The sequence below is a fragment of the Manis javanica genome, chromosome 7 (genome assembly GCF_040802235.1).
Source record: "Manis javanica isolate MJ-LG chromosome 7, MJ_LKY, whole genome shotgun sequence".
In the NCBI taxonomy this organism is placed as follows: Eukaryota; Metazoa; Chordata; class Mammalia; order Pholidota; family Manidae; genus Manis; species Manis javanica.
This window is the reverse complement of record NC_133162.1, coordinates 26,257,258-26,279,956: the sequence shown is the minus strand read 5'-3', so window position 1 is coordinate 26,279,956 and position 22,699 is coordinate 26,257,258. Positions and strand designations below refer to the sequence as shown.

Below are 22,699 nucleotides of genomic sequence, written 5' to 3'. Positions count from 1 at the left end.
GAGGTTAACCTTGACTGGTCATTCCATTTCCCTTGCCAAAGTTTGGTTTAGGGACTTTGGGGTTGGTAAAGAGAAGACCCTGCAGGAGCAGGACAAGAGTTTTCAGATATTTACGGGCCTGCCTTCAGAGGAGAGGTTTATCTTCTTATCCAGGATCACAGCTCTAGGAAGCAGATCAACCCTCAGTGAAGGGCTGGCATTCTAATTCCACAGGCTATCCAAAGATGTGATGTAGTTTGGGGGAAGTTGTTAAGTTTCCTATCCCTGGGTTGGATGACCATCAAGAGAATGTTGTAAACCATATTTACTTAAAAACATCTCATACATTATAAAAACATCTTTTGGAAAGACTGACAGTACAATGGATTCTTCAGGAAAAAAAGTTATGGCTAATACTTCCCTAGATAGATGGAGAGAAAAGCAGAAGAGGAGCTGGGGAGGCAATTGAGGCAAGAGACAAGCAAGAAGAACACATCCTCACCTGTGCTGCAGTAAATCTTGGCACTGAAGACTGAACACAGGGCCTAAGGCTGGGTGAAGAGTTCTTAGACTGGATGCCAAAAGCATGACTGATACAAGAAACAGTCAATAATTTGGAATTCATCAAAATTTAAAACTTTTTCTCTGCAGAAGACCCTGTTATTAAAAGGATAGAAAGACAAGCTGCAGAGTTGGAGAAGTTACCTGTAAAACCATGTATCTGACAAAGGATTAATATCTAGAATATGTAAAGAACTGTCAAAATTGAGTAGTAAAAAACCAACTATCCAATTAGAAAATGGGCAAAACCATGAGCAGACATTTCACCAAAGAGAATATACAGAAAGCAAATGAACACATTTTGAATGGATGTTCAACCTTGTTAGCCATTAGGGAAATTCAAGTTAAAGCCACAGTGCGATACCACATCTGTTAGAATAGCTACAATAAAAAATAGTGACAATATCCAATGCTGTTGAGGATGTGAAGAAACTAGATCTTTCACACATTGTGGTTGGAATAGAAAATGGTAAAGATACTCAAAATAGTTTGGCAGGTAAAAAAAAACTAAAAACATACAACTAACCCAGCAATTTTACTTCCTTCTGGGCATTAATCCCAGAGAAGTGAAAAATGCATGTCCGCACAAAAGCCTATACACAAATGTTCATAACAGCTTTATTTGCAAGAGTCAAAAAATGGAAAACAACCCAAATATCCTATTGAATACTATTCAATGAGGAAAGAAACTTTGGTACATCCATACCAGGAAATAGTATCAAACTTTAAAAATAGCATAGTGCTGTTGATACACGCAACAACTCTGATGCGCTCACAGAAACTATGCTGAGTTAGAGACATAAACAGTAAATCTCAAAAGGTCACATACTATGCTATCTCATTTATATAATACTTCCAAAATGACAAAATTACAGAGATGGAGAACACAAGTGGTTGCCAGGGGTTAGGGACAAGAAGGAGTGAAGGAGGTGAGGAGGACGGGGTTCAACTATAAAGGGGTACAGGAGGGATCTTGTGCTAACGGAATGAACAACTCTGTACCTGGATTGTGGGAGTGCTTACATGAATCTACACTGGGATAAAGCTGCAAAGAACTATACACATATACATATGAGTGTCATCTGAATAAAGGTCTGTAGATTGTACCAATGTCAATGTCCTGGTTTTGATATTATGGAAGATGTTACAGAAGTACCTTGCTCTCCTATTTTTGTGACTTAATGAGTCTATAATTATTTCAAAATAAAAAGTTAAAAAAAAATTACAGATAATCGGTTGGGAAATGTGTCAAGCCTGCCAAGGCAGAGAATTGTGAATAAAACCTGGATATATTTTAACTGTTCTGTATAATTCTTTTTACAGCTCTGTAGGCCACCTCCAAAATTTATTTTAGAAAAATCATCTCTGAGGATAGATGGAATTTTACGTAGCTACATAGTCAGGCATTCTTCAGAGGAAAAGTATTGTAAATCCAAATTGTTCTTATAAATTCTACACGGAATTATTTACCTATTATAAATTACTTCAACAGCTTCTTCAAGCTGACCCGAGTGATTCTATGAGAGAAGGCCCCACTGCAAAGCTGTGAGCCGGCGGCGGGGCAGAGGTGCTTCCTGGCCCCTCCTGGCCCCCCTGGCGGCCGACGGAGCAAGCGCAGGCTCAGCCAGCTCTTTGCGGCCCAGCTGTTCCCACCTGCCCCCGGAAGCCAGGGCAGGCTCGGGAATCTCTTACCTGTTGAGGTCCCAGATTCTTAGGGGTGAGAAGTGCCCACAACAAGCCGTCCCTGTCACAAAGGAGCTGCCAAACAAAAGGAGAGCAGAGTCACGTCTGGCTTGTCAGAACTTGTGGCGGAAATGGCTACATAATTGGAAATGCTGTGCTCGTTCTCCGGGGACTGTGGAGTTAAGACGGGACCAGAGAAGCGCAAGAAAGCCGTCAGAGGAGTTGCGGAAGACAACCAGAAGCATGGTTGAGGGCTCTAGCCTCCCAGGAGACCCACAGGTTCAAGGGCAGATGAGCTTGTTGCTCATGCAGGGTTGAGTGGTCTCTGCCCACTGTAAAAAGGGGTCTGTAGATGGGCGCCTGAGGCCAACAGAGTGCAAGCCTGTCCAGCCTCAGGTGTACGAAGGCCAAGTTCCCAATGCCACACACGGAAATGGTCTCCTGGAAATAAGTTGTTGGATGCTGGAAGGTAATGCCCTGCTCAGAGTAAAGGTTTTAAGAGCTGAGGGAACGTGGGAATATGGCAGAAGCACAGGCAGGTGTAAAGGCACCACACTATGAAAAGTGAGTAACAGTATAAAAGGTGAGATGGGTGATATGCAATGGCAGTACATGAGCAGGAGAGGGAAGGCGAGGGCCCAGGCAGCCAGGGCTGGCAGCTTCAGACTGGGATGTGGGTCAGGCAGTTCAGAGGACAATGACAGATGCTGCCAAAGGCAAGTGAGGAGGAACAATGACCATATTTCCCAGAGTGTCTCTTAACCCCCTACCAAGTTCAGCATACACAATCTGCACTTTCATTTCAAATGGCAGCATAAGCCCAGTGAGAAGGATCCCTGTGATGAGCTGGGTGGGCCAAAGTGCTAAGACTAGAACTTGGAAGTATGTGCCAGGACACTCCTTTGTTAGAGGGGTGGGGTGGGGAGGGGAAGCCCGCAGGAAGCCGGGGCTTGAAAAACTGAACAGTGGCGAGCAACATAGTTGAAAGCAGCTGTGTCACTCGGGAGCCCCGGGGCAGGGAAGGGCCATGTCCCTACATGTGGGGATAGGGGGACTGGACATATTAATGACACGTTAGCTAAGTGGGGCAGCAGCCTATCCGCCCTGGACCTGCCTGGAACCTGTGGCTCTCTGATCCCAAGCATGTCAGCGGGGAGATGGATTTCTGCAGAGGGCTCTGAAGAAGCCAGTGGCTTTAGCTGGGAGGAGTTGGCCTGCCAGTTGCTGATGGGGGAGATGTCAGGGCAGGCATTGACCAAGCCACTGATTTACAAAAATTGCAGGGCAGGTGTCTGCTTTTCAACCCAGGTGATAAAAAGGCCACATGAGCCACCCCGGGGCTTCCATGCCTCAAGCCAAGACTTCCTCTGAGGGACATGCTCCATCATCCCAGCTTCCTCTCAACCCACAGGAGAGGCAGCAGACATTAGACTGACATGCCCAAACAGCCACTCTGTCATGCCCCAAATGCCTCCCAGCCTGGGAAGCATCCACTGGACACTGAAGCCTCAAACTACAAAGCCAGGAAGTACTGTCCTCCCCCCAGCATTTTTCTCTTGAGGGTAATCCATTAATAACTGGTAAAGTCAATTACCTTGGGTTGGAAACATAATAGCCACTTGGAAACCATTCTAGGGCAATCAGGCTCTCCAGACTTTTGAGGAGTAGGGGCCAGGTGAGGGGCGCCAGCACAGATGCATGGACGCCTCTTAAGGAGGCTGGGAGCAGGTCTCTGGCCACAGGCCTAAATTAGCTTCACGGTAAGTCAATAGAGCAATGGGAGGGACCTGGAACCTGAATCCCTGCCACTCCCAATAGCACTCACCTCCCTGTAGGCTGGGGTGGGGATGTGAACAGCTTCCCCTGGGCATCCTGTCCTCTGTTTCTGCCCACTGCCCCTGTCCATCTGCCACCAGGAAGAGTGCCTCTCACCTTCATACCCCATGAAAGCCTTTTTTAAATGCACGGACATGACACCCATAAATGTTTATTCTCAAAACCTGCCCTTTTCCTTCATCTAACCATGTGAATCAAGGGGGAAAAGGAGGAGGGAAAGTAGAGCCCCCTGGCCCCTCTGAGGCCCTAAGAGTTTAATCAAACTTAACACTCAGTAAAAGGTCATGTAAGCAACAATCCAGCAGATCTGGAGCCAGGTCCTGCTGAGGACACTCACCAGGACTCACATCCAAACCATGGGGACCTCCTGACTCTTGGGGCTGAGGCTCGCTGCAGACACAGCCCTGCACACCTCAAACCACTCCCCTCTACTGGCCACCACCCTTGTTCCTGACCCCACCTCCAATTCCCATGAACTTTAGGAAACATGAGGCAAATGCCACAGACTAGTCACATTCAAAGTCAGAAGATTAAAAGCTTGGGCCAAGTGCAGTCCTGTCAGAGTGCAGGACAGGCACACAGAGCAGAGGAAAAGAAGGAATTCACTATCCTGGGACACCCAGAAGATGCTTCATATCCCACAATAAGTCCACAGATAGAAATTATTATTCCCATTGTACAAAAAGGGTGGGGGAAAGGGACAGCTAAGCTTCGTGAGCTTCCCCTTCACACAGGACCCATCACTCTAGCCCTTGCACCCCTCCTGGAGACTCACCAGGTAAAATGCTCTGACAAGGGGCTCATGGGGTGAGGTTTCTGTGAAACAGCAGGGACCACCAGCCTCACTTCCTCTGCTTCCCCCCGAAGACCTGCCCGCACACGTCATCCTGCTCTGTTTGCCCCAGGCTAATGTCTTCAACCAGATTCTCCCCACATCCCTCACTGCGCTAAGCACGCCAAAGGTTCTTGAATACTTGGAGATGAACTAACTGGACACACGTATCATTCCTTCTATGGCTCCTCCTAAGGGGCTACTCAAAGGATCTTCCCCATTAGAAGGTCTTCTGAAGGTGAAGTCACTGAAAGCGCCAGTTCTCCTCCAAAAGGAAAGAAGAGTCAAATAGCTTTTGCCCTCAGTCCCATCTCTGTCCCAGGGACAGGGACAGCAAGCCTGTAATCAGGCAGAGGCAGCAACTACAGGTGGCTTGACCATCCTGCGTCTGAGTCCCCAGCACACCTTGATTTTACTTTTGCCCCCATGGAACAAATGGTCTTTGGAGGATTATCTTCTCATCTTCCCTTTGAGAGCCCAGACCATGTGGTGGCTCAGTACAGGTCTGTGGAACTGAACTGAAAGGGCCTTCCAGGGGCTGTGGCTGTGGGCTGGGAAGGGGGGTGCCCTCTGCTTCCTGAAGGGATAATTCCTAAATCACCAGTCTCAGACCTGAACGACGCATGATGTAGCATATTCTCTGGGGCCAGTGAAGTTCTCATAAATGACACAACCAGATAATAGATGAGAAGTACCAATAGTACCTAAAAATTAATGTCAAAATGTCAAAACACACACGCACATGCGTGCTCTCACATAAGTACATGTCCTCTTTCAGCTGGGAATCTAAGTCATTCTAACTCCATAAACTACTGCTTTTGGACCAGAAAGCCTTTATCAGAAGCCACCCTCCTACAACTTCTAATCCTGTCCTAGACCTTGCCCAGATCCCCAGCCAACTTCACTAGCCCCGGGCCCCAGCTCAGGCAGCCTGGCCTCACAGAGATCATCAGGCCCCCAAAGGAGACCCTGGCACCGTCACATCAGAGACACCAGGAGAGCGAGGGGTTCTGGTACACAGGCTGAGGAATAGGAAAAAGAAGGGAGAGAAAAGAGTAGAGGATGGTAAGAAGGGAAATAAGCTGGGCCTGGGCACAGTGAAAATAACGCAGGTTCTTGCGGCCTCTGCCTCAGTGTAGGCCCTCTGAATTACATCAGTAATTTACTGAGCACTTGACTATGTACCAGGTTCTAAGCAAGTGTTTCAAAGGCATCACTCACCTAAATCTCATAACCTTATGCAGTAGGCACCAATTTCACTGTTTCAGAGATGAGGAAACTGAGGCACAGGGAGGTAATATAACTTGCTCTGGCTCATACAGGGAGCAACCAGTAGGACTGGCCTTTGAACCAGTCAGTGACTTTACTGCTCGGCCTTATGAGTTCTCTGCCCAGTACCCAGTATAGTGCCCAACAGCAAGCCACCATGCCAGTGCCTGCTGGACAAACAGATGAACAGCTGAGCAGAGGGCTCTGCCTGGAAGAAGGAAGGAGAGCCTGAGTGGCCCTGAGGAGGTGGCAGAAGTGGCGTGCTCAGCAGCTGTGCCCTGTGGCTGGCCTGGAGCCACCCAGCTGGCCCAGGCCCCAGCCGCCTCTGAACTGGGGCTGACACACTTTGGCAGGGGAGGCCACCAGAGCTGTCACATCATTCACCAACATGCCCGTCAAGTGTATTCAGTTCTCTTCAACCCGCATTGGCATTTTAATTACTGTTGGGTAAACTAATTTGTACAAATGAAGGCTGGGATGCCTAATAGAATATGCAAGCTCCCTGACCTCTGACAGGCACTGACACGAGATACAAAGGCCGCGGAGGAAGGCTTTTTATCTGAGCCTTATTACTCTCTATTACTCCAATTAGTCAGGCTCCAGTGCTCCTAATTGGAGGAAAAATTGCAATTAAATCAATTTTTGATGGGCTGCAAGTGGGCTCCTGAACCGCCCTGCTTGTGAAACACTGATATTATAGCAGCAAAGGTCACAGGCCTCATTGGCACCTGGGGCCCCCCGATTTCCCTTGGCCCCCTACTGAAATGCCTCAAGGAAACCCCTGCCCCTCTGCTGGCCCAGCCTGCAAGGATGGGAAGGAGAGAGTCATTAGAACATGTCAGGTCTCATTGCTGCTGCCACCATCTGCTAACCTGTACCACTGACATCATTACAGCAGCCAAGTCCCGAAGCATGAATGCAGTGCGAAGGTCACACAAACTCACTTGGCGAGGGGAAGGCAAGAACAGTAGCACAGTGACAGCACTGTGAAGGCAGGAGTTGGGACAGAACGTCAGCAGAAGTCAGGAATAGGAGAGACACAGGACAGAGCAGGTGAAAGTGGAAGGCAGCCGATTCCCAAGATGCAGCCGTCAGGGCACCCTGGGCTGCCCAAGGCGAAGGGAATTAGGTATGTCCAGGGAGGGAAAAAAGAGAGGCAAAGAAAGCTTGTTCTCTCTCCCACAAACATTGCACCTTGCAGCTGGGGAAACGTGCAGCTGAGCACGCAACAGACCAAGGGCTGTCTGATCAGTGATGGGGCAGGAGCACCCCGGGGGCCTCCCACCTGCAGCGGCACCTGCCTGTAAGGCTGTAAGGCCAGAGCTAAAGCTGGGAGACCACAGAGGGGAAGGGATGTACAACTTGTTCCACCAAACTAAAGGACGATAAGACCTATCTGAAGCTTGAATGAGTAACATTTAGGGCAAATAGAAAGAAGTCCCATTTCACATAGCAACTGTTATACCATTACCTCAGGGATAGTGCAGGCAGAAAATATAAATTCCACAGTTTAGCCAACTTCAGGTATGATTGAACCAAAATGGGTTAACAGGGCAAGGGGGATGTACCTTGCCTTCAAGGAGTCAAGACGAAAAGCATGTTGAACGAGTGACAGTCCATCCACGTAATGGAATAAACAGTCATTTAAAATGATGTTCCCCAAGAATATAGGCAAGATGCTTATGATATTATTACAAGAAAAAAGAGTAGAGTACAAATAGCATGAATATAATTATTTAAAAGAACCCTGTGCCTGGAAATGGAACAATCAGATGGAAATATACAAAAGTGCTTAAAGTGTGTTTGGGCAGCACAGTGATTAGGAATTCTTTCTTCTTTTAAATGTTGTTTACTTTTCAAATCTTCTTTAATGAGCTTGTCCCATTTTTAAGGGGAAAACATATTATTTACAACTTGAAAGAGAAAACACAACATAACCAGACACTCGTGCCCACTGACTAGTGGCCAAGAGCAGGCGGGCCCAGCAGTGAGCAGCCTGCTGGAGCCGGCATCGGCAACAGAGGCTCTTGTGCACCTTGGATAGCTGCTTCAGGAGTGGCCAGGAGCCCCGACTTAGACGGGAAGCCCCAGATCAGAGGGGAGAGGCTCCACTGGCTTCTTTCTCCCAACTAGGTGCCAGCCAGCAGGGAGCAAGACCAACTTCTGACTCCTACAGGGGGCAAAGGGCTGGAATGCCTCTCCCAGTCTGCCTTTGTCTCTGTCTCTGTCTCTCTCTCTCTCACACACACACACACACACACACAGCCTCTCTCAGCTCAAGTGTAGCAGAAAAGGATGAGCCAGCAGCCACCTAGGTCAGGCCCTGGAGAGAGAGAGCTGAGGCCACCCTCCCAGTGCTCGCACTCCTACGCCAACCCTAACAAGTGCCGACAAAGCAGGCTTGCTGCTGCCCCATGGAGAAGTGCAGTCCTACATTTGGGAAATGCTCCCATAGAAACACAAAATGGTTCTGTTCCATTTTAATCAATGGCAAAAATCACCCTGAACAAGGACGTAGGACCCTGGCTCAGGCTACACAAGAGGGGGCTTGGGGTAGAAGCTGCTCTTCCCAAATGCACCCACTCCACTCCAGAGGGAGAAACTTAGAAACTTGAACAATGGAAGGACAGAACTTAAGAGAGAAAAAATGAAGGGCATGAAAACAAGAACTCATAGTACAATGAGATAACATGTTCATTCATTCTATGAATTTAACAAGATGTATTGGGAGCTGCAGGGAGAAGAGTTTCTACACTCTCTGTTCTGTATACATGGCCTCTAAACCCAAGAACTGCTTTGTCCTCTCCTGAGAGGAAGAAACTGTAGTCCGTTCCAGTGCTAAAGGGAAAGTTGACTGGGTCAGGCTTCCTGAGAAATGATGATACAATAGTCACAAAACTATGTACCCAACAAGAGGCATGGAAACAGAAAAGATAAACACGGTCATTACTTACAGACAATATAATTGTCTACCAAGTAAATTCAAAAGACTCAACTAAAAAACTATTACCAAATACCAGGGCTGGCATGCTGTATATAATAGTGGAAAGGAGGGCAGCCCCACGGCTCCTGGCTGTGCAAGCTAGGAACCATGTGATCTTGGGCAAGTTACTTAACCTCTTTAAAGCTCAGTTTCTTTAACTGTAAAATCACAATAATAATAGTGCCTAGGCATAGGCTTCTTGTAAAAATTATATGAGCCAGGAGGCTAGAGCAGTGTGTGGCAGCAAATAGCTGTGGGTGTCGGCCATTACACACCCACAAGCGTCAGCCAAAATGGGATTAGAAATCCATTCACATAAAGAACTAAACTGTCCAATAGCCAAGAGTAAACCTAACCAACAACAAAAAAAAACAAAAAAGACAACCCATATGAAGAACTCTAACGCTTAACTAAAGGACATGGAATTGCTGAGTAAGTGGAGAACTTTATCATGTTCCTGGATGGAAAGTCTCAAGATTATGTAAGTGTCAGTTTCCACCCTAATTCAATACAGTCACATTCAAACAAGATTTTTTACTTAATCAATTGATTCTAAAATTCATCTGGAGAAGAAATGCATAAGAATAACCAAGAAATATTTTTAAAAGAACAATGAGAAAGAAGTTGCTCTACCAGATATCAAACATACTACAAAACTGTGGTATGTTTATGCTGGAATAGACAAATAGATCAATGGGTCACAATAAAGAATCCACAGCCATACCCATATATTTGGGGAATTATTAGATCCTAAACATGGCCCTTAAAGACTGGATAAAGAGTGAACTAGTAAACAAATGGTATAGATCCCAAGGATACACATTTGAAAAGAAAAAATTAGAGTACAACCCCCTAGCAGACATCAGTTCTAGATTAAAGAGATAAACATTTTTAAAACTACATGAAAAACCATAAAAGTATTAGAAGAAAATGTAGGAAAACAGTTTTATAATCTCAAAGTAGGAAAGACACTCTTTAAGATGAAACAAAACTCTCAAGCCATAAGGGTAAAGATGACAGAACTGATCTCCAAATAAAATCTTCTGCACAGCAGAAGACACTAAAGAACAGGCTGAAAGGAATTACTAAATATGTATAATAGTCAAAAGGTTAATACCAGGACATTTAAAGAGATCCTAAAATTGCAGGAGGGAAAAGTAGAAAAATGAGCAAAATATTACAGTAAGTAATTTATAGAAAAACATACGCATGGCCAAAAAAACATGAAGTAATGTTAAAACTCAAATCAGAGAATTGAGAATTAGAAAAACAATGAAAATAATTACAAACACTTAGACAGCATTTACTACATGCCAGGTACTGTCCTCTGTACTTATATATTAGTTCATTTAAACCTCAAAACATCCCTACATATATGGTGATATTTTTCTAGGTATGATAATAGTATTGTAACCACATTTTTAAAGCATCACAATCTTTTAGAATATACACTTAAGTATTTATTTATATGTCTGATATTCACTTCAAAATAATAGGGGAAGGGAAGGATGTGGGGTGACTGGGGAAGCAAGATTGGCCAAGAATTGATATTCTACTTTTGTATATCTTGAAGTCTTCCACAATAAAATGTTTTTACAGTAACTAAGAGGTAGGTACTACCAATATCATCTCCCTTTTATGGATGAGGAAACTGGGAGGATAGAGAGGTTAAGTAACTCTGCAAGGTCACACTAGTGAGAGGAGGACTCACAATTTGCCTGCAGCCAGCTGAGCTCCAGAGTCCAGCTCGTGATCACCTTCTATGCTCACTCCTAAAATTAGATCATTTTTCTGCCCATCATGGAGGCAAAAGTTAAAATAAAAAAATGCTAAGATTATCCAGTGCTGGTAAGTGTAAGAGGAAACAGGTACTTGCTCGCATTGTTTGTTGGTATATACTGATACTGTCCAACTGGAGGGCAATTTGGCAGCATCTAAACCCTTTTAAATGCACTGACCTCTTAACCCAGCAAGTCTTTTCTAGGTATCTTTCCTAGAAAACTACCTGGCCATGTGCACAAATAGGCAAGCACACAGTTTCCTATGGTACTGTTTACAATAGTAAACCACTGGGAACCACCTAAGCGTCCATCAGTAGCAGGACAGCTAAGAAAACTGCAGTGGGACCATCTCAAGCTGACCTAGAACGTGGCAGCAAAAATAATGTGGTAGAGCTCTGTGTTCTGATAGGAAAGGATGTCGGAGCTACATGGGCAGAAGAAGAAGGCAAGTTGCACAACAAATGCATACAAAGCAAAGCTGTGTGTGTGTGTGTGTACACATACATTAAATTATATCATGTTATTTGCTCCAAATTAAAAGATGTGGGGTAACACACCAGACTTCCTACAAAAAGGAGCAGGATGGGGGAAGGGACCACTGGAAACTGAAGGGGATTTTTACATTCTATGTATTTTAAATTACACTTCTCACAATTGGAACATATTTATATATTGGTTATGTTAAAAAAAACAGAAATGGGAAAAGAAGGAGGGTTAAACAATACTCATTTTGAAGTTACCTGTAAGAAGGGGTGCAAATTGGTGGCATGCTGGATTTCCCTTGCTTCTGAATATCCCCACAAACCACACTGTCTTTCGGCTCCATCCTAGACTGGGCTGGCGCCTCTGACAGATCTTTCACCTGGAGGGTTTCTGATTAGTTAAGACTTGAGAAGAAAGTTGCCTATGACAGTTCCACAGTATTACCTGCTCTTAGAGTATTTCCCTGAAACTTCTGCTTCACAGGTGCTCTCTCTGTAAAGAAGTAAACAACGAGCTTCTTCACACAGGTGGGGTTCTGAACTCCACTGGGAGCCCATCAGAGGCCAAGGCGTGGATCGCCCCCACAACACTGCCCTGCACATACTGGGTACTCAGAATGACTGTTGCTGGTATGGCTAACTAAGCCTGAAGCACAAAATACATTTCCAACTTCAAAACACATCACTTTTTCCTTTATGCAGTCCATTTTGGCATCATGGCAGTGGTCAAGCCCAAGGCCTGGCCACTAACATCTTCTCCTGGCCATGGGTGGCCCACAAGTTCTGGTGATTACTGGGGAGACGAGGCCAGACAGCTCAAGTGTTTTCTCAGCTTTTCTGATGAACATAAGTAGCAGGCATTGAGTAGGAGCACGAGATGGGAGGATGACGAGAACCATTAGGATCACCTGTTGCCCCACATGCAGAGGGAAAACAGCACTGGACTGCAGGGCTGCACAAACAAGCCAGACACACACTCAGTACATTTAATTTAAAATTTGATTCTTTCTAAACATACTTATATTAACAAGTGGGACCCGGGGACTCAGACTTAATCCAGATTTGGGCAGGAGAATTAGGTATTTATAACACCAACAGAGAAGAGAGGTAAGGTCAGGTCAAAGAGAAGTCTATGTTACCTGTGTGAGGCCCTATATCCCTGACCCTCTGTCATATTTAGGCCCAGCAGTGGAGTCCTGACAGATTGGCTCTTATGTTTATTCTCAGCAGTCCATGAGCACCAGCGTGGGCCAAGTAATTTTCATGTGATAAGTAGCAAAGTACAATCAACACCTTCTAGAAAGAGGTTCTGTCTGAAGAAATAAGAGCCAGGAGAGCCCATCCACATACCCACCACATGACTGCACAGCTTTCCTCCTGCAGTGGCTCATAACTCGGGCAGGGCTGACAGGAAGAGAGGACCTGAGGGCTCGTCAATGAAAAGGACACCCAGCAAGCTGGGAACAGGGAGGCAGAGGGGAGTCGCCCCCTGGGTTCAGCATCACCATCTGTGTCCTGGTATCACCTCCCTTCCATCAAAACAGCAGGAGGAGAGGGGGAGATGAGACTCCACTCTTCTGTCTGGTCTGATCACTGGGCAGGTTCCACCATTGCCCTGCAGGTGATGGGGAGCAGGGCTGGAGGAGAGGGAAGGGGGTGTCAGGGAAGTCAACAGGCCAGTAGGGCCCACTATGCATCATAAGTCCTACACAGCAGGGCTCTAGGAGTAGCACCCATGACAAGAAGGGCAAGGACTCGTGTGTCTATGCACACAGCAGGCAGAACCCACTCCCCAAGACAGAGGGCTCCTGCACATGTTGGTGCTGCAAAGCCAGTCAATAACCCTTGTGTTAACTCCTTCCCTGTGATGGGGCACAACGTGGGCTCCCAGGGTCCTGGCACTGGCCACACAGACTGGGGGCTTACATTACAGGGGGAGGTGGAAAATCATAAGGCTGAAGGGAGAAGAAAAGTGAGGCGACTGAGGTCCTTTCCCACAAGACTTTCATTACAGGGTTTTCAGGAAGGTGAAGTTCCAAGGCACTTCCTTGTTTCCAGATTAGTTAGCAGCACCAGGAATTTTGACATTGAACTTTGTTCCTCTGCAAGATTTCCTGCCCTCTTGACAATGGCACTAAGAAGGGGAGAGGCAGGAGTCCCTGTCTTCTGCCCTGTTCTGCAAGGTAAATTGTACCCCTGGAGTCTAATTCAGGCTGCCTACTAAGCATTTCCCTCTGGAGGAGGCCCAGCCAGGTCAGGCCTGTGCCACCCCAGGACTTGGCTCCAGTCTCTCTCTGCCCCACTGGGAGGTCACTGGGCCACTGTTCATTCGTCCAACCTCACATCTGCAGCCAGGTTCGTTCCCCCAGGCATGTCATATTAGGAAAGAGGCAGGTTTTTCTAAGGAAGCCATCAACAGCTTATAAAGAAAGAATCCATAATGAGTGGACTAGTGACTAGGTGAGGTGGAGGAGGCTAAAGGCTGTAGTGTGACAATTCTCTCCAGACTCTGTTTCAGAGCTGATGGCACCAAGCTCTGAGCTCAGTCACCTTCCACATACTTGTGCCATCCACACAGACGTTCCGGGAAAGGACATCATGAAGTAATGTGGCCTTTATGAAAACAGTAGTCACCTATTGTTCAGTCTGCCCTACAATCTCCCTCCATACATGTGATTCCTGAGTGACTTCTATGCTCTTACACACTCACCCTCTCTGACCACAGTTAACTGATCAAGGGGTAGGCAGCTGACCCAAGCTGGGCCAATGAGTCTCTGCTCTGTGATTTTTTTGAAGCCAGTTCACTCTCTGTGACTTAAGCTCTGAGCTGCCAAACTCAGGAGCTTTGACAGCCTCTGAAATAAGCTGGTCAGCTGGGAAAAAAGAAGGAGCTAAGATCCAAGAGAATCAGAGATGAGCCTTCCAGAAGGATAAAGTCTGGCAGCACTGGCCTCTGGTCCAGCCCTTCCTGAGCCCAGCTGTATTCCCGCCCTTCCTTTGGCTTGGTTGCTAGCTTTGTCTTTGGATTTCATGCACCTAACACTCCCAGTTTTATTTAAGTGCATGTGAATTTGATTTCTGTCCCTTACAACCAGTTTGGCCTGACTACCACAGAGCTTCTGATCCTGGGCTTCTCATCATCTGAATGGCCTTCTGACACATGAGCAAATGGCTTTGCCAGACATCTCCTGGGCACCTGGAGGCCTGGCTGAGAACTGACTCCTCAACTATGAAATCAGTAGGTGCTGGGTCTGCTGGCAGAGCACATAGGTCAGGGCAGCACAGCTGGCCTAGAACTTCAGGAGGGGGATGTACTGTTCTCTTACACCTAGACCTGAGCAAAGTGCCAGGAAAAAAATCTGCTCTCCCACTTCCAGTAAGGGGTGGGAAGATGGTATGGACAATAGCAGATAACAAGGATGCTGTTTGAGGAATGGGTTGTAGTTTCTGAGGAAGCCCTGATTTTCACAGCTTCGGCCTCTTAGATCCTTTTTTTAGACTGATGAGAGTGCAAGTGCACTGCAAACCACAGCGCTCGCTCCAAGGAGACAGGGCTCCACGTGCACAGACTACGGCACCAGGCTCCGAGAGACGGGCCGTAAAGATGCTTTCCAGGCATTGATCTGACTTGAATTAAAGACACACACAAAATAACTGTTAAGATAGAGATGAAAACACAGGAGTTAATTTTACTTTTTTCTCTTTATGTTTGAAATGTTTCAGAATTAAAAGCCTAAAAATAAACACACAGAATTAAAACTTTGTAACCCCAAGCAACTCCTTTGTTGTAACTTCTTTTATCTCTTCCCCACTCTGTACTAATAGCCCAAAACCAAGGGAAAAATAAACCTAACCGTATGAGCAAACTCAAATATTCTACTGCTAAGTCCCTCTGAGTGACTCCCTCTCTCTCTCTCTCTCTCACAGACATACACACACAAACAATGCAGGAGGAATGAAGCAGAAAACTCAGACATAGTATTAAAATTTTGTTTTTCTTAAAAAAATAGACAAAAATAAAACAAAAAAAACCCCACACATACCTAGAGCAGCCCTAAAAAATCCAGTCACTCTTTTTTTTTAATGAGACTGGCCCTAGGTCAGAAAGACACTTGAAGGAAAACATCAGAAATTAGGTATGAGGAAACTAAGGCCCATTCATGGAAAACCAAATTCTGGGGCATAATAAGTGACATCATATGTCATATAAAAACTGTATCACTATATATTACACAAATAGGCAAATGTGTGTTTATGTATGTGTATCTACAGATACACATATAAAAATTTTGAAGCAAAACATGACAAGTGTTTGAGCTTCATGCTCCTCTGAAGACCCACCTCCTTACGTGGAGCCATCATGTGGAGCCTGTCACAGTGACAGCCCCTGATTCCTGCTCCTCTCTGAGCTACTCTTCACCCACAAAACCCCCCAATTCCAACCAGTCCTTGGTCTCCTTAAAGCCTTGCCTCCACGCTCCTGCCCAGGACTTTGTCAACAGCCCTCACCTCCCCACTGCCAGCCTGTAGGTACCATATTCTACCTCCTAAGTCTCCTTGGTAGGCAAATAACTTGGCATATTTGTTTTCTGGGAAAAGTCAACCCCTCAATGTTGCATTTCACCTCTTTGGAACATTGGAATAAAGACCAAACACATCATAGGCCACAGGAAAGCCCTGGGGCCAGGGCAGTGCCTGACTCAATGCCATGCCCACCATCAGCACCACCAGGCCTTCCCTGAAACACCAAGATTTGGGGCAGAGTAGGGTGTGGTACCTATGCTACCTCTTGGTCTGTGTGTATACACATACATACGTACCTGTAAATGACCAAATTCTAGACTTTTGGTGGTTAAGTTTACCTCTATCCTCCCCAGATAAAATAAGACCACCTTATCTATCTTTCCAACTTTGCTTCTCAGAAACTGCCAACTGGAGATTCCCACCATAAATCAGCAAAGCTAGATACCAGGAAAGCAGGTGCCAGCCCAGGCCACTGATTTCTTTTCTGCTGAGTGTCCACACCTCATCCCCACCCAAAAAACATGACGAAGAACATTGTGGGGGTCAGCACGTCCATCCACCCTTCCTCAAGCCCATTCCTAACCCAGAGCCAGAGGTGGCTGCTGGCCATTCGGCCCTCAGCTGCTGACTATCTGAGGCGGAAAGCCGTGCTGTGGCTCAGCTCCCAGGTGCTGGCATTTGGCTCCAGGAGCAGAGAGAACACGGGCCCAGACACAGCCTTGGGGAGAGGTGTGTGCCCAGCCAGGTTGTCTTGGCCTCGCCATCCTTTGCTGAGAAGGCACAGGTAACTACGTGCATGTGCACACAGACTGCTTGCTCCCTTTGGTGAGGGGAACACATACTCATACAGACACACCCACTGCTGGTGTTTCTGCTCCTGATGAGGACAGAATGGGTCCGTGGGCACATGCATGTCCCACAGAGACATGCCACATACGACCTGTGCCCACAGGAGTCTCTCCACCCAGTCTTGCTGGGCAGTTGTGATTTTTAGTCAGCCCAGGTGTTAAGCCCCTGCCATTTTCTCCCCTCTTTGGCTTGTCTCTGTCCCTCCCTTTACCCTCCCACGGTAAGTGCTTTCAGGCCACACAATGAGGAGGAGGAGGAGAAACATTTCTATTGAGGAAGGCGTTTTGTTGTTTCATCCCCAAGGGCGGAGGGCTGGAGTAGGGAAGGAGGGGGACCCACAAAATTTCTAATAAGCAGTTTCTCTCCTCAAAGCTAAAATGATTTTCTTTAATTGCTTGGTGGGAACAGTTTACTGTGGGGGTCTCTGCCCTCCGCTGCAGCCTAATTGACTTACTGAAGTTTAACAGGGGCTTTCACCTGGAGAGACCGCAATTATTCCCCCCATCCCACATTCGTACCTGGGCTCTCCCCACGGGGGTCCTTTGTTCCCCCTAAATACAGCAGTGACACAAATGTCCTCAGCAGCAGGGGAACGCAGGGAAGTGGTAATTTTCAGCCCAACGCAATTAGCTGAGGGCTTTTCAGCCTTCGCAGTGAATGGTGGGGACACTCTGGCATGTGGGAATGGTGAGCCAGGCCGCTCTGTGCAAGGCAAACAAAAGAGGTCTCTGAATTGGGCCCCATGGTGAGCCAGACCAGAGCCGGTGGGGGCAGCTGGGGCTGGGGCCTAGATGAGGGACCCACATTGTCACCCACCCAGACAGTCTCCCAATCAGGGCCAGTGGCCCAAATAGCTTTCTGGGAAGTGGAGGCACCCAAGACGACTGCTGACTTCCACCTAGGACTGCAGCTCTGTATTTATGAAGCAAAGAACAGGGAAAGGGTGGCAGACTGCAGCGCTGGGGCAGGATGAGGCGGGCGAGGCCACAGTCCTGAGTCCTACCAGCAAGCCTTAAGGGCAGGCCTGGGGTTGGAGCTCACATTGCTTTTTTGGGCCTTCACAGACACCCTTGGGTGTGGAAGCTTTAAGGAAAGAGACTCCTAGGAGTGCAGCAACAGGGAGACACAGGGTGCCTTGAAGACTTATACCTACTATTGCTGCCACAGCAGGTGCTACTGCCCAGCTGGCAGAGGAAGGCGAGTCCTCTACTTAGGGGTGGCTACGAGGTTAGAGTGGAGTAGGGTGACAGCAGCGCGTGGCTTATCTGGGGTCAGTGCTGAGGTGTCCAAAGGTGGGAATGTGGGCTCCTGCCGTGGAAATCACCACAGAGCCAGAAGCAGGCCTGCCAGCCCTTCAAACCAGCCCTAAGAGAGCCCGATTCCAGACTCCGGAGAAAGAGAAGCAGCTGTCCTTGAAAGAATGAAAAAATGAAAACCAGCAACAGAAGGGCTGGTTGGCTATCGAGCTGTGCATGGATGTGGTAAGAGTGAGGAGTTGAAACCTGCCAGGCGAGAATGCCCAGCACCTAGGCCAGGGAAGCTCCGGGGGAGGTGCCACCGTGCGCACCACGGGGCAGAGGGGGCAGCTGGAGTCAGGCTCGGCATTCCGGGTCAGCTCATCTGCTCTCGGGCTGTCTAACCTCGGGCAAGCCTATGACCTCCTGGGGCCTCAAATTTCTTATCTATAAAATGGGAAAACTGTGTTTTTTAACTTTTTAAAAGGAGCAACAGAAAACTTTTGTGAGCTATCATCTTTAACAGACTTATAAGCAGGAAACCAGGGGGGCTGTTCCATTTGAGCAGAGGTGGGGTTGGGGGGAGCCCCGCCACATGGCCTCCAACCCTCTTGCCTTTGACATAGACCTTAGAGCCCTGTATGAAACCCCAGAAACCAGGTACTCCCCAGGGCTACTCACTGCTAGCTGATCACCCCACGAGTACTGTTATGACCAGCAGAACCTGGGACCAAAGACAAGGAATAGAGCCGGGCTTCCCGGAGCACAGGCCACTCGGCAGCTCTGCCCCCCAGCTGTCCTCCAGTCACACCACAGAGGTGGGTCATGCCCCTATTCACCATCAGACACCTCACGACGCACAATGGAGTCTCTCCGAGCCCAGGTGAACTGTATTCACAGGCAGCGATGGCTGAGGGCAGTGGCAGCAGTCTGGCATACAGCTGGTAGGCAGTGGGCAGGTCCAACTTTTTGCCTGCTTATCCAACACTGAAATCCAGCCATGAAAACTATTGCACTGTGACATGCCAGTAGTCCCAGCTGCTGCTAAGGGACCACTGTTCCTGCCCTCCCCCATCTCGGGCCCTGCCAAAAGGGGTTCAAAGTGATTCTCTACAGAAGAGTCTACAAAGTAAAGGGTGGCTAGTCCAAACACTCACCGTTCAGAGATGTGACAGCAGAGCCTCTGCCACTCCTGAAACAGCCTCTTCCCTCTGGAGCAGCTCAGACTAACTAAAAACCTACAGGGGACAGCAGGCCTACCACTCAGATAAGGGACTCAGCTCCAGTCACATCTGGCCTGGATTCTGTCTTTCTATCTTCTACTGCCCCGTATTAGCCTCACGTCCTACGTGCCCAGGCCACCCACTTTCCTCCATCAGACTGGAGCTCCTGCTCTGGGACTGACTGCCCTTCTCATACACAAAGCTTGCCCAGGCAATTCCTGAGCTGGAGGCAGACAGAGCCAGGGGCCTCTTTCCTTCAATGAATACCTGAGGGCTATCCAAGCCAGCCCCGTGCTAGGGGCTAAGGTGTTCAGGAAAAACACAACTCACATAGGCTTGCCATTAGGCAGCTTAAGGTCCAGCCAAAGCCTTCAATTCGTATTAAAAAAAAAGAAAATTGGGAGCAATTCAAGATAACTACAAATTCTAATCCCAAAAAGAGCGAGATCACCATGGGCTGGGAAAGCAGACAGTGTAGCGCAGTTAAAAGGCATGACCTCGGAGTCAAGTGCCAGAGCTCAAACCGTGGGTGCCCCAATTACCAGATGTGTTAGGTCATGTTAATTAACCACCTCTCTGGGGCCTCAGTTTCCTTACTTGTAAATAGAGGACGGTGGAAGTACCTGTCTGGAAGGATTAAATGATATAAAGTGTTCAACACAGTGCAAGGCATTTAGCTAGCACTCCATGAGTGTCAGTCATCCGCATCCTCATCCTCCTCAGACGACACAGAGACACAGTGGAGGCTCCTGATCAAGAAGGGGCCTGGTAAAGAGAGCCTATACAGTTCCCCTCCTGGAGCACCAAGAACTGGGTGAGAAGAGAGATTTGGGGTCCCTGTCCCTGTTCTGCAGACCACTTCAGAAAGCTACTGTCAATGCTGATGACAGACAGGACAAATTTAACCTGGCTGCAGGAGATCCTGGGCCAACCAGGGGCCTTACCGAGACCAACTGGAATCTGAGCCCCCTCACACTGACCACAGTCCCCTCAGCCCTCTCCTGCCCCTCACTCCTTACCATCAGCCTGCTGGCTGGAATGCAGGGGCCCCCGTGCCAGAAGGCCAGACTGGGCAGGAGGCCGGGAGGCACAGGTGGTTCTCAGAGGAGCTCCCTGGGCTCCAGAAAGCATTTCCCCCACAGGCACAACAAAGCTGGGGCTTGTTGTTGGTCAAGGCGTCTTTGCTTGTCTGGGCTGTGGCCCAGGCAGCGAGTCAGCAGGGGCAGGCCGGGGGTGCAGAGCTGGAGGGCAGCAGCCAGCCCTGCTGGCACCGGCTTCCTTCTTCCCTGGGTTTCTCACTGTTCAGCATGGCAACCCAAAGGAGGCTGGGGAAGGCACTTTTCACTACCCAGCAAAGCACAGGGAGAAGGAGAAGGATGAAAAGTGTGGGTCGGGGGGGGGTTAACATCTGATTTGGGGGTATTTAGTTGGCTTCAAAAAAAAATAATAAAAGTTGTTTCTGCAGTCCAATTAAGTTCAAACCCATAATTCAGATTATCAACCGCCAACAGTGATCCCACAGCATCTAACATCTATCACTCCTCTTGTGAGACTTGAAGTCCCAGTGGAGGCAGGGTCAGTCCCAAGAGGCCTGGAGAGATGTTTTCTACCTCCTGGTAGGGAGCGGTTAGGGACTGAGCACATGCATGGCTTTGGGGCCACCACGAAACTCTGGGACCTCCAGCTCCCCAAGCCCCCACATCCCCACACAGTCCCGTTAGTCATGGGTGTGCATGGCTTTCCAAATAGAGGCTTGACACCAGGGGCTTCCAGAGCCCACTTTTCCCAAAAAACATGTCCTCCTGGCCTCAGCCTTGGATAAGACCTCCTACACAGTGCAGAGGTGATTCCTTCATCCTTTCATTCCGCCTCTGAGGGCTCTTTTCCACTGCACCCCAGGGCACTGACCCCAGATTGGTCCTCCCATCTCAGAGAGGGTGAAGGCAGGGACTGCACTCACTGGTCTTTGACACAGGGGCGGGTTTCACACAGGCATTTAAGGAGATCCTGGGGACCATTCCAAGCAGCTGCCTGCCCAGCCTATCCAATTGCTCACGTTTAGCCCAGTCCACTCACACTACACTCCAGTGCATGCTTGGGAACAGATTTTTTTCTGTTGGCATGTTTTCATCATGCATTTTAAAAATCACCAACTATAAAAACTATGAGTTTTTCTCTTTGGAAAAAAAGTAGGATACCAAAAAGGTCATTTGATTTGGCAGTTTCTTTTCCTCCCCACTAAGGCATGAGGGAAGGGATACAAACCTTTCAGAACAATGAAAAGAAGTAACACAAATTTGCAAACATACAGTAGTGTGGGTTTCTGACTTACTGGCTGGGTGACCCACCTTGATTCAGGCTTTCACTGATACACAGGACCTGTGCTAAGTATCAGACATGGTTAGCTGCTGACTTGAGATATGTTCAAGTCAAAAGCTTCTGAGAAAATCAACTTCTCATCCCCCTCCCAATATTCTGCTCCCTCCAAGGAAAAGCTGATGACCCTGATCATAAACATGCTTGGAACCCTTAGGTCAGTGCCAGCAGTGCACACGTGGCCCCTGCCAGCTCGGCAGCCCCAGTCCTCATCTACACTCAGGTCCACATTGCCCCATCCCACCACTGTGCCTTGCTCGGGAAGCACGCTTCTTCCAGAAAACCTTTCCTCGCACTCTGCTACCACTAGGAGGAGAATTCACAGGACAGGGCAGAACCAAGGATAAGATTGGGCAAGAGATAATCTAGAGAATAAAAGAACTCCAGAAACTCAATAGCCAGGCTCCAAGCTCCTCCTCACTCTGGGAAAAGGAAACAATGGATCCCCGTGGTTTAAGAATCCACATCCGTGCACACTCACTGATGTTATAGTGTCTTCTTGAGGTGACTGTCCCAGGAGCAGTGACATCACCCAAAGTAATGAAGGTACCAGGTGGAGGACTCCATAGGCAGCATCCCAGGGGAGGTCATGCTGACCTGGGGGCAGGGCCCCCAGAGACCAAGGACTCTGCCTGCCACCCTGACACACACTTTCACAGGCACAGACTCAGACACAGGGGACAGATAACACACAGGGCTGGGCAGTGGAAGGCACAGGACCTGTGCCCACAGCAGAAGGAACATAGCACTGGCCACTCTCGCTCAGTTAACTTTCATGAGGTGCTAACTGCTTCCTCTGATCATCTCTTGTGCTTTTCTTTGGAGAAGTAAAATGTACATGGGGCATACTTTCCCTCTTTGTGGGGAGGAATGGGAAAAAAGGGAAGAAAGGGAGATAGAAATAAACTGCCTCCTACAGGTGCTCAGTGAGCTCATAAATCCCAGCTTCACCCAATTACCAGGGAGGTCCCAGGCCACTAAGGAAAGGGATCAGGTGCCCATTAGGATTCAGGACTACCAACCACAGGAAGGCATCCTGTGTACTCAGAGTCCCAGGAGCCTTGGGGAGGTTGAGCTACACAGAGA

General features: G+C 48.0%; 1 protein-coding gene across 1 annotated transcript in view; it reads right to left on the bottom strand.

Annotated features, from left to right (window-relative positions):
• The window catches only part of FBXW4 (F-box and WD repeat domain containing 4), a 77,926-nt gene that overhangs the window by 9,693 nt on the left and 45,534 nt on the right, over positions 1–22,699 (bottom strand). Inside the window, exon 6 of the mRNA XM_017674342.3 lies at positions 2,233–2,298. Within this exon, the coding sequence (XP_017529831.2) occupies positions 2,233–2,298 (66 nt within the window). The remainder of the gene's footprint in view (positions 1–2,232; positions 2,299–22,699) is intronic.